General features: G+C 48.9%; 1 protein-coding gene across 2 annotated transcripts in view; it reads right to left on the reverse strand.

Annotated features, from left to right (window-relative positions):
- MED26 (mediator complex subunit 26) overlaps positions 1-12,941 on the reverse strand; it is a 39,924-nt gene that overhangs the window by 21,254 nt on the left and 5,729 nt on the right. Inside the window, exon 2 of one of the 2 annotated variants that reach the window (XM_082456299.1) lies at positions 3,445-3,574. The exons of the other annotated variant lie outside the window; for it this stretch is intronic. Within the exon in view, the coding sequence (XP_082312425.1) occupies positions 3,445-3,483 (39 nt within the window). The 5' untranslated portion in view covers positions 3,484-3,574. The remainder of the gene's footprint in view (positions 1-3,444; positions 3,575-12,941) is intronic. 2 annotated transcript variants of the gene reach the window in all.

Raw genomic sequence — 12,941 nt, forward strand, 5'->3', positions numbered from 1 at the left:
ATGGTGAAAATGGTGTACTACTGAGGCATCTCTTCCCAACTCCACATTTGGTGACAGACATCATGTTAGTAGCTTGAAATCATACATAGTGGAAGTGTTTATACCATGGAAATTGGCAAACACTACAAATCAGGGCTTGATTTATTGTCAGGTTGGTGGCCTCTGTAGACTCCTGGGCTGTATCCAGCCCAATGCCTGTTTTTGTGAAGAGTTTTAAAATTTCATTTTATATATTTTTTATTGAGGTGAAATTCACATAACATAAAATCAACTATGTGAATATAAAGTTTTCTTGGAATACAGCCACATTCATTTGTTTACAAATTGTCTATGGCTGCTTCTGTGCTATGCATAAAGGCAGAGTTGTGACAGAGACTGTATGGTCTATAAAGCTGAAAATATTTACTATCTGGCCCTTTACAGAAGTAGTTCACCAACCCCTGGGGTTTAGACTTTTAAGAAAATGTTGATTATGCAGATTAAACTTAAAAGTGTGTCATGCCTGTAGCTGTTACATTAGGAATAGCACAAATGATGAGGAAATATTCTTCCAGTATTTTTTTTTAAAATAAATTTATTTATTTATTTTTGGCTGTGTTGGGTCTTCGTTTCTGTACGAGGGCTTTCTCCAGCTGTGGCGAGCAGGGGCCACTCTTCATCGCGGTGCGCGGGCCTCTCACTGTTGAGGCCTCTCTTGTTGCGGAGCACAGGCTCCAGACGCACAGGCTCAGTAGCTGTGGCTCACGGGCCTAGTTGCTCCGCGGCATGTGGGATCTTCCCAGACCAGGGCTCGAACCCGTGTCCCCTGCATTGGCAGGCAGATTCTTTTTTTTTTTTTTTTTTTTATTTATTTTTATTTATTTATGGCTGTGTCGGGTCTTCGTTTCTGTGCGAGGGCTTTCTCTAGTTGTGGCAAGTGGGGGCCATTCTTCATTGCGGTGCGCGGGCCTCTCATTATCGAGACCTCTCTTGTTGCGGAGCACGGGCTCCAGATGCGCAGGCTCAGTAGCTGTGGCTCACGGGCCCAGTTGCTCCGCGGCATGTGGGATCTTCCCAGACCAGGGCTCGAACCCGTGTCCCCTGCATTGGCAGGCAGATTCTCAACCACTGCGCCACCAGGGAAGCCCGGCAGGCAGATTCTTAACCACTGCGCCACCAGGGAAGTCCCTCTTCCAGTATTTGAAAAGTCTTTTCTGATTCGCTAAGACATTACTTGACTCATTAACATAAAAATTATCAGTCAACGTTCATGTCAGGACTACACTCATAAGCTGATTATAGATACAAAAGTTCAGCAAAAACCAAGGAAAGCAGTCTGTGAGAAACAACTGACTACATCAAATTGACAATAAAGTGTTGTGTTTCATTATTATTTGTAAATTGTCTGCTACCTATCCTTTCTATCAGTATAATTTATAAATTATGTGTGTATAGGCATACTTTTTTTTTCCTGGAGAGCCAGCTTTCAAACATTTATGGGCACACCACTAGAGTAAATCAGAGTTCTTCATTACTTCAAAGTCCTTGAAATAAAGTTTGAATGAAACTAAAATCCACTTGCATTACTGTAATTCAACATTACATATAAGTGAAAAGAGGAAAGAACCTGGATTCTTTAGATATCAACTCTTATAAATTACGGTTTACTAAAAAAATCGTTCTAAGTTTTATCATCTCTGCATGCAAACTGAGTTTCTCCATGGTGATTATCAAAGTCAAGCAAAAACAAACAGAAAAACCCACCTAACATAAAAAAGTTATGTTCATGGACACAGTGCTCCCTTTTATGAAAATCAATAATGTTACTTGGAAAGTCAACAGAAGTTCAATATTTTAATACATTCCCTAACACTTTACTTTTCTCATAACTACACTGAAGAAATGTACTGCTCGTCCCCCCACTCCCACTTCTAGTTTCCCAGTGCCCTGCCTGGATGCCCTGTTTCCTATGTGTGCCATGAACACACGTAGTCTGGAGGCAGGCAGTGTGACAGCAGGGAGGGGATGGGGCTCTTTACAGAAGCCTGAAGGAACCTGAGGTCACAGATCTGGGAAGCAGACGCGCACAGTCATGAATGAGGGAGAGGGAAGTATAAACTGAGATGAGAAAGGGAAGAAGGGTCCAAGTCACACAGCACCTGTAGATCATGACAATAAGGAAAGTGGATGTCTATTCTAATCACATGGGATCTTAAGCGAATGATGTGATCTGATATTGGTTTGGAAGGGGCAAGAGGGAAGTGTTCCAAGAGGGTGATGGCCAGGCTTGGACAAGAGATGGAGAATAGAGGATGAAGGGAGAATACACATTTTGGTAGTAGAGCCACCAGGACTTACAGATAGACTGGACGTACTAAGGTGGAGAAAAGCAGGGAGCACGGATGATGCCGGGGCTTTAACAGGGCCACAGTTATGGCCACACTGACTGCAATGAAAACTCAGGAGTCCTGCACAGGACTTCCCTGGTGGCGCAGTGGTTAAGAATCTGCCTGCCAATGCAGGGAACACGGGTTCGAGCCCTGGTCTGGGAAGATCTCACATGCCGCGGAGCAGCTAAGCCCGTGCGCCCCAACTACTGAGCCTGTGCTCTAGACTGGTGAGCCACAACTACTGAGCCCACGTGCCATAACTACTGAAGCCCGCACACCTAGAGCCCGTGCTCCACAACTGGAGAAGCCACCGCGATGAGAAGCCTGAGCACCACAACGAAGAGTAGCCCCTGCTTGCTGCAACTAGAGAATGCCGCGTGCAGCAACAAAGACCCAACGCAGCCATTAATTAATTAATTAGAATAAAATAAACAAATAAAAATTTAAAAAGAGTCCTGCACATCCTCTCTGTCCTGGGAGGCTGGACTCCAGTGCTCTGAGAGCATGAAAAATACGACTGGTGGACTTGACTGGGGTAAAGAGTTGCACACCCCTGCTCTGAATCTCCCAGAAAGGCATGAGAGAGGAAATAATCCTCTCCTCTCCGCTGGCTGCAGTACACAGCGGCCCCACGATCCACTCCACATGTGATTGCTCTCAATAGTTCGAGTGCTCTTCAGGCTAAATCAATCTACTTTTATTTTCATTTTTTTACTGTTTAATTGAAAAAACAATGGAGCACAGGAAAAACAAAAACCGTTCCTATTGCCCCAATACAAATGTTTCCCATTTTACCCCAAGTTCTAGTTTTTCTGCCTTTTCTAGTTGTGCAGGGCTGACAAAAAATGCTCCTTTTCTTCACCATGGCAAGGCTTGTCCATTTTTCTACAGAGCCTGCGGGATCATTCTTCACAGCTCTACGCTATTTGACACTGTGGATACACCATGTTTCCTAAGCCTCTCCCACGCCATTTAATTAATGATATTAAAAATTATTATTACATAAATATATTCATTAACATTGTTATTAAAAATGACCATGTATCTGTAAATAAATTTCCAAGAGTAAAATGACCTGATCAAAGGACGTGACCATGGCTATGCCTCCTGCCATGTAAATATTTTCCAAAAGGGTGAAGTATGAAGTTGCTCCTGGGTCCTGGAGCAGGGTGCTGTGGGATGAGGTGGGTAGAGTGGGAGATGCTCTAGGAGATATAAAATAGCAACAGGACAGTTTAACGCCGTCTTGATTATCTGCCAACAACATTTTGCCCCCACATATTTGAATGTGAGGTGTATTTTCTGATTATTAATCACATCAACATTTCTCTGTCTGGTGATGTCTCTGGGAGCTTGTGATTGTTAGTTCTGAGTAAGTTCTCCATACCAAAAGAACACTGCTTCCTAAAGGCGATTTCGCACACACACACACGAATCTGTATTCTGATCCCTCCCCTCCCCAGTCTGCAACCACAATACAGAGGGATTCGGAGAAGTTCAGGCAGGTTGTAAACCTGGTTGGGAGTTCCAACCCAAGCACCTCTTCCAAAGTGTGCCTTTCCTTTTACAAGTGTGGGATTTTGTTCTACAACCAATTTCTTCCTGCTTCCCCCTAGGGAGCTTTCAGAAATGTGCAAAATTATGCAATGTTGTCTGGTAACTGCTCACACTAAAAGGAAGACTATCTTTGGCAAAAAATACCATCTGTGAAAACCACAGTTAAATATCTACAAACTCATCCAGGGGAATAAACTGCCTCCGCCCCCAACCCCCAAGAAAAGCAGGGAGGGGACTTATATGTGTTCAGTGTCTACGATGAACCCAGCAACTTCCCTTCAGGCTTTATTTAACCCTTCAGTAGGGCAGGGCTTGTCTTCACTTTATAGAGGACAGCAAGTCTGACAGATTGTCAGCAATATTTGATGTGATTTGTCCAAGGACAAACATCTCAGAAACAGAGCTATATAGATTTGAACTCCAAAACCCTTGCATATGAAATACTTTTCTTTCTCCCTCCCTCCCTCCCTCTCTTCCTCCCTCCCTTTCTTTCTGGCTATCCGTTTGTCTTTTTCATTTGGGGGGAGGCTCAGAGGATTTCGTATTCACCAACCTGTACTTAAGAAATGAGAAGAAGCCTTTCTTCTCCATGAGACAAGACCTCGTGAATGGAGCTGACATGGCTCAGGGGGCCCAGAGATATCAGAGAAACCAGGCTGTGTGACAGGGGAGGGGTCAAGACTTGAGGGTCGCTGGGAGGGGACAGGGGCCGTACTCTGCACCCCCATGCTACCCAACTCCCCATGTGGAAAAACACAGCACGGGCCCCAACTCTTACCCAAAGCAAAAGCGATGAGGCCCTGGAAGCACGCTGTCCAATTCAGGTAGGCATTAAAATTAAATAGAAATTTTAAAGTGAATTCCTTGGTGTACCACCCACGCATTAGGTGCTCACTAGCCACATGTGGCTGTGGCTACCATACAGAACAGTGCAGAGACCATCTCCATCAGCAGCAGCGCTCAGCCAGGAAGGAAAGAGCTCGGCAGGGATTTTCACAGTCCCCTCTGCTCCCTGCAGTGGGCGCAATGTTGCCTCCTAAGAAAAGCAAAGGCTCTGAGGTCAGCTGTGCGGTGGCCAGCTACTTACCCTGGCTAAACCTTAGACTCATCTATTAAATGGTATAATACCTGGCACAGAATGAGCATATGATAAGAGTTGCTCCTGTCCTCCTGTTTCTGTTATGGTCCAAAGATAAAGTCCTTACAAAGAAATAACCCTTATAAAGATGATGCCAAAAGACACTGAACACTTGATTTGTTAAGTAGGGTTGCTCATTAGATTGAATGAGATCCAGTCCCTCCATGCTGAACTCCACCTGCAGGTCTATTACCCACTAACAGGATTAAAATCCACTCTCTGCTCCTTCCAGCTGCAAGGCCTCAGGTAAGGACAACCTCCCTCACTCTTTTCCTCATCTTTAACAGAGAAACAGTATCAGCTCCCTCACCTAGGTGACTAAACCAAGCCAGACACTGCACCAGGCACCTAACATGCTCAGCCCCTTAGGATGACACCACCAGGTGATGGCACCAAGAGCCACATATCACAGATAAAGACACTGAGGCCCAGAGACACTAAGTGATTCACCCCGAGGCCACTCAGGTGGAAGCAACCAAGTAGGACCTGGAGCTGCTGCTCTCACAGAACAGCTGGGGTTCAGGGTTCAGAACCCTCTTATAGGGGGAGTCCAGGCCTGGCCCGAAGGAGGGAGGAGGCATGTGCACTCCTGGGGGGGCTGGGCCTGAGGGATTCGTCACACCACAGAGGGGGGCTAGGCAAGTGCTGCAAAACCTGTAGCTGCCCACCTCCCCCGCTTCCTGCGTCCTGTCTCCAGCCTCTAGAATCTCGACTCCCTAAAACTGAGTGACACACACAGGATAGGCTCAATGCCTGAGTGCTGACCATGCCACTATGGCTCCAAGGGAACTGACGCACCACAGGAGGACTCCAAAGGGCTGAAGTCTGGAGAGGGCCAAGCAGCCATCACAGGAGGGGGGCATCCTCCAGGGAACCAGCCATCCCAACCCCAATACCAGTAAGCCCAGCAGCTGCCCTGCCCAGTCCCCACCAAACTTGAACTCTTTCTTACCCCGAACCCAGCTTGGTCCTCCCACATTAGGCACTGCTTGCGCTTACCCACAGCTTGAAATCAGAGATGGATCCACAATAAACTGGTCATTGGCCCTAACAGAATGAACTATGCACCAGCAAAAGAACGGGGTAGGGCGGACACAGGCATGTCAGACAAGTTAAAGGTGAGCAAGATCAGACCAGGATGCCAGAACAGTCAGAAGACAGTGCTCCTGGGACAGCTGGCACTGGGCTTGTTGGGAAAGGCATGCTGGACCTGGAGCCCAGAGACGGAGGTAGGAAGGGAAGGAAGGAGGGAGAATAGAGGGAGGGCAGGCCACCCAGGTGGGGGCGTAACAGCGGGTCAGGAGCTGATGAGCAGCTGAGTGTGGCTGGAGCAGGGGAGGAGAGAGGATGCCTGAGCCAGAGGCTGGGGCATAATGTGCTCAGCTGACTCTCCTGGTTGCAAGTGACAGAAAAGCCAGTTCAAATGGGCTTCATCAAGAAAAGAAGCCATTGACTCATCTAGCGCCAGCTGGGCCCAGGCAACTTATTCCTCCCCATCCCTCTGGGCCAGTCTCACTCCTGGGCAGGCTGTCCCTAGGCAGCAGACCCTAGCAGCAACCTGCTCACATCCTTCCCCATTCAAGTCTCCTCCAACTACTCCAGCAGAGCACTAAAACCTTCAGATGGCCACAGGTCCATCCCTGAACCAATCACTGGCCAGGAAGACGCAGCCCCATGATTGGCTAGACCCCAATCACTAAGCATCCAATGGGCATGGACCAGAGGGAGGGAGGGGGAAGTAGGGGATGGGAGCTGGGTGAGCCGCCCACCAACAAGTTTGTTCGCTACCATGCACACATCAACATCCAAGATGCTTCAGGCCAGGGACCACATCCTACTCTCAACAGCTTTCCTAAGCAGTGTATGTACATCCTCCTGAGAAAATTAAGGCTACAAACCTAACCTCTTCCAAAGCGACATGGTGAACAGCAGAGTCAAGATTCCAACTCAGTTCTCAACTCTAAAGCCCAAGTTTTCCACCCGGAGAAAGACTGTCTTCTTCTTCACTATGTCACCTACAGAGCTCACATGTTACCCAGTCAGCCACATGGCCCCAACTGAGGGGGTGAAACATCCCAGTCTGTTTTTGGACACTCACTCTGGGGCCGGCACAGAGGCAAGATCAGCACACAGGAGACTGGCTGGGAAGCAGCTACATCTCCCTAGCGATCCTGCTTGTAGGAATGGGGCAACCAAGGGAGGCGGCCAGCTGAGCAGTGGGTTGTGGCACCACCAACCAACAGCACAGCATGCCGAGGGAAGCAGTCAGCTGGACTGCTGGAAGCCATGGTGAGAATACCTGGGGAAAGTCTTAAAGGCCAGACAGGGGTCCCCAAAGCAAAGCCAAAATACTCAAGCGGAAGGAGGTACGGTGGGCATGAGGTTTGGAGAGAGCGGAAAGGCCGATGCAGTAAGGTACAGGGAGCCAGGGGACAATGGGAACCGCAGTGTTAGGCCTCAGGCTTGCTTTGTTCCCAAGGAGATGCATTCAGCACTAACCCTGAGGCAGGCCACTGAGGAAAGCACGATGACCCAGGGACACAGCTTGAAGGGACAAGCATAAGGGCATCCTCATGCCCAAGGTTGTTGGCTCATCTTACAGAGCAGAAGATGCCACTTCCTATTTCCCCAACTTGGGGGAGCCCACCACCAAAGGTACAGAAAACCATGCCTACTGTAGGAGCATCATCCCCAGGGCAACACGCAGACTCCTGCTCCCCTAACTCTGAGTGGGGCTGACAAGCAGGTTCACCAGAAACCCTAAGACAGTCCCCACCTCCCCGCCCCAGACCTCACTGTTTTTGTCCTGCCACATGGGAGGGCTATAGCAGTCTAGGGACACCTACTGCTTCTGTCTGCACAACAGACTCTGCTTCTTCTGCAAGCTCCTCCCTGACTTCTTGAGGGCACTGCCATTTTCTTACAAAGCCCCCTTCACCCCACCCCCAAGCCAAGCTGGAGTGATTCTCCGGAGTTTTCAAACTGGAAGCAAGTCAGTGAATCCATTTTTGATCATGTCCTAGCTTTCAAGAGTTCAAATCCCAGAGCTGCTACATTTCCCGCCATGTGGAAGAAGTCTGTCCACAAGACACACAGACACACACAATGCTGACGACAAAAAAAAAAAAAAAATAACAGAACAGTTTCCCTCTCTGTTCTCCCACTCCAATTTCAATCCCAAACAGTACTTTGACTCAGTGGTGAGAGGAGAAAGGTTACAAGCGAATTCAGGATGAGCTCACAACACCTGGGAGGGTGATACTTTTGCCCTTTGGTGAGAAGTGAGGCTCCTGCACTCAGTGGAAGCTTTGGCCTGTTGACCAACCTTCAAAGGGAGAACTTTAAATGCTTAAGAATACGAAGCTCCTTTAAAATAGAAGTGAAAGTGAAATAACCATTCACAAACCTCCTCGCCCCCAGACATGCCTAAAATGTAACATGTGGCCCACATCTGCCACTGCCAGGCTGCCAGCATCCAGCAAAGGGAGAACAGACATCACCAATTTCGGGTGCTTGCCTAGAGCCCCCCAGATTGGAAGGGAAAAATGGAGGGACATGAAAGATCACCTGACCCAATGCATTTCAGTTAACCTAAGGGAAAGAAATGCAGGTACCAGTTTCTGGTAAGCAGGGGTGGGGGGGGTGGGGGACGACGACGACGGCACGGGGGGGACAGACAAGAGGAAATGGGTAAGACAATCAGCTCGGACCAGACCTCCGAGTAATCATCTATGCCTCTGAGGCCGAGAGAACAGAAGTCTGGAGAACTCAGCTCCTGCCTGGGTCACAGGCACTGTCTCCTTCCACCCAGGCTCATCCAGGCAGTTACTGCAGCATCAGGAGAGGTGATGGGGACAGGAGAATCAGCAGTGCTATGGTGAGGCTCTCCTGGACTCCTAAAGGGCTCCTTAGCCCAGGATAGGGTCAGAAGCTGCAACCTAGCACCTGCACTAAGACAAGGTACCCAAGCGTGACTACAGGCAAATCAGAGTCTGCAGTTCAACCAGAAGGAGTGCGTACTTAGAACCCTGGCTGTGACCTGACGCCATCCAAACAATCACGTTGCTTATGCCAGACCTCATATTTCAGTCACATCCATTCTGTCATCTGGACCCAAGTCTCCCAGGCCTAGCATTGACACCCAACTATTTGAAGGCGCCCAACTATTTGAAGGCGCTATCATATCAACGAAGTGACTAAACCAGCACGCACTCAGGGGTCACTGCCAGCCCACTCCCCACCCCATTCTCCCATTAACAGGACCTAATGTTTCTTGGGGGCACACCCTCTACTCTGGGTCAGTCTGGGTGGAACTAACACCATGCCCAGATTCAGGGGTGAACCAACGAACACAGCCTGCTATTTCAATCAAAGTCCAGAGAAGGCACCGGGAAATGTCTGCTGGGCCTTCTGGGAAAGAGGTGACTTCTCTTTCTGCCCCTGGATAATGGTCAGTGAGGGTGAATCCCAAAGCTGCAGGGGCTGGGGAGAAGACACCCACTATGCAAAGTCAACACAACAAAAAGCAAAACAGAGAGCGGGAGTAAAGCCAGGTCGTCACCTGAGAAGAGACCCATTTCTGGGCCTTTAAGTAACACAAGCCAATGAGCCCCTCTGCGTTTAAGCTCTTGTCATGAGCGCAGTGCCACCTCCCTCTGGGGAAAAGGGGTTAAAAGAATTAGTAAAGGTGCTCTGCCTGCAACTATCTAACTGAACACTTGAAGGAAACAATGTGAAACAATGAGCAGAAAGGGTAAACTCTTCCTAGTTTATATACCTACACGTCAGTGTCACTCACCCCCCACCCTCGCAGCACTAAAAAGCTAGCTTGCCAACTATTTGCCTGGCACAGATGCAAGGTGCACCAAGGGGGTAAAAAAAAGTTGGGAAGTGTTAACTGGAAGTGGCTTTCAGGAGGACTGGCTTCAGGAAGGAGGACACAGGTAGCTACCTTGAGGATCACCCAAGGGAAAGCGGACATGGCCACCACCCCACGACCCAACGCAAGCTAGGCCAGGGACCTGATGGAAAGAGGGGTCAAGAGAGCTAAGGTGGGGGCTTCCCTGGTGGCGCAGTGGTTGAGAATCTGCCTGCCAATGCAGGGGACACGGGTTCGAGCCCTGGTCTGGGAAGATCCCACATGCCGTGGAGCAACTGGGCCCGTGAGCCACAACTACTGAGCCTGCGCGTTTGGAGCCTGTGCTCCGCAACAAGAGAGGCCGGGATAGTGAGAGGCCCGTGCACCGTGATGAAGAGTGGCCCCCACTTGCCGCAACTAGAGAAAGCCCTCGCACAGAAACGAAGACCCAACACAGCCATAAATAAATAAATAAATAAATAAATAAATCAATAAATCGTAAATCTTATTTAAAAAAAACAAAAACAAAACAGAGCTTCCTCCCCTTGCCTGCTGAGTCTGAGTCTCTGGGATGGGGTTCAGATATCTATTTAAAAATAAAAAATAAAAAAAAAAGAGAGAGCTAAGGTGGAATAGGGGAGGCAGGAATATCCAAGTAAGGCATCAAGGGGACAAGGAGAACCAGCCCCCAGGTGTGTGCAAGCAGAGCTGCAGCCAGCTTGCGGGGCCAGGCGCCATGCGGAGCCAAATCTGACCGGACTGTGGGTAAGGGAAGGATCTGAAGGTACAAGCAGGACAGCGGGGCCACTGGCACCTGGAGGAGGGCTGCCAGGCCACCAATGGCCTCTCGGTGCGAGCCACGGTCACGTGCAGCTGAGTTCTCCATCAGTAACTCACCTGACTGCTGACGTCTGCACCACAGAACCCCCCATCACAGAGCCAAGGCCAGCCACCTACAAAATCACTTTGTGCACACAGTGGACAAGTGACTAGAGTCTCCACAGCAGCCATGAGGCTGACCCACCACAGGGTGTGACCTGGAGAAAGCAACACCCATTTTTTGGCCCTTGACGAATGAAACTCGGGAGAGGGGGTTGTCCAGGAAGGGTTTGATTTGTCACATGACCAAAAAAGGACACAGGGGCCCAAGGTAGCATTTGAACAGTGTCTCCAGGGATCACAGACAGCCAGTGAATCTAAGATCAAGAGCCACCTTCTCTGTCAGGGGTGAAAAATGCCAGCCAAGAAACAAAAAGGAAAAAACACTTCACACCTTTTCCTCAGCCAGCTCAAGAGAAAGCAAAAAGTATTTCAGGTACAACTTTCCTCTGGGACGAGCATAACAACGTTGTAAAGATGAATCCAGCATAAGGATCCAAATCCAGGCAGGAGAGTGGAATGCCTGCCTTGTACCCACTGCCCTCTCTCGAGTGACATGGGAGGCAGCAGCAGGTGGCTAAGGACTGGGTGGGTAGGTTCCAACCCTAGTGTCATCCCTTCTAGCTGTGTGTCCACTGAGCCTCAGTTTCTGCACTGGTACCTGCCTCCCAGGGTTGCTGTACAGATTAAAGGTGAAAAGTGCTGGCACCTCATACCTGCTCAGTAAGTGCTGACAGCCAATTCTGAAGACCAGCCCTTTTCACAGGAAGATCAACAAGCATCTGAGCACCCACTTGCTGAAGAAGTTCTGGATACCTGGGGAGTAACTCATGCTCTGCCAGCAAGGAGCTTGCAATCCCATGGAAAACGTGTTCAACAAGACCTATACTCAGCAGGAATGCAGGATTTTTAAGTTATGTACAGTGCCGGAAGGACACTGTCTTGGATTAAAGCAGGAAAGGTTTCTGGAAAAGGGAGAGCAGTAGGGACGACAGGAGGCCCCAACCAGAGGCAGTACAAAGGGTTCGATCCTAGGTGTCACACACATACAAGTAAAGTCGGCTTCCAGGTTTAAGTAGATGCTGTTTTGACAACAAGCTATAACTTCATTTCAAAACATTACTGGATTAGGAGTAGCTTCTGTCCTTGAGTTTTCTCCAAAAACAAAAACAAAAACAAAAAAACAGCTACTCAAAGTACACCTGCCATTATGTGGAAGTTCCTGAATGTTTCTGATCATAAAAATGGATCCTGACACCCAAAAAGGTTAGGACCCAGTAGGCTAGAAGATTTTAAGGAGGGAAAGGTGGTAGGATACGGGAAGAAAATGGAAATGCAAAACTTAACGTTTAAAAACACTTCACATTTAAGGTTAACCTCAGAAGATGCACTAGAGTTCAACTTTCATGCTGGGCACTGCTTATGTAGGAGGTGGGACACTGTTGTTAAGCCCACCGGCTTCTGAGCCAACCAGCACTGGGTTTGGGCCCAGAGCTTTCCCATATCCACCTCTGTGACAATGGACAGATCACTTAACCTCTGTTCTCCCCTAAAATGAAGATACAGCATCCACTTGCAAGAGTGGTTCAGAGAACCACCAAGGATGCAAAGCACTCTACACAATACCTGGTACATAGTAAGTGCTCAGTAAACGGCAGCTCTTCATTTTATAGCCTCCAATGGATCAATCCAGGAAACTTGCAGTCCCAGGAGCACTGGAAGGCTTTTAACCCCACCTGCCTGGAAGTGGCACATCACCTGACACGACCCTTCTTTTTAGCAGCCTCCATATACAATCACAGAACCTCCAGGAACTCACAAGTCAAGAATCTGAGGGCCCAGATAGAGGGCCCAGTCCTGTCTGCACGCCCACCTGGCATGGTGGCCCTGGACTCTCGAGCCAGCTCTGATGATAATCAAGAGCTCCCCCGAGTGCAACAGCACCTACCTCCCAGGAACTCCTGCCTTCCGAGTCCTAGGTTTGCCTCTGGAAGCCACACAGAGCCTACCTAACCCCAGTACTGGAAACGAGCCCCCAGGCCCTTCACAGAGCCTGACACCTGCCCCCTTCCCATCCCATTGCTGAGAGGGCAAACTGTTCAAGGATTTGCTACCAACTCCTCCAAACTCTCCATTCCCC

The sequence above is a fragment of the Balaenoptera physalus genome, assembly GCF_965194825.1.
Source record: "Balaenoptera physalus genome assembly, chromosome: 3".
In the NCBI taxonomy this organism is placed as follows: domain Eukaryota; kingdom Metazoa; phylum Chordata; class Mammalia; order Artiodactyla; family Balaenopteridae; genus Balaenoptera; species Balaenoptera physalus.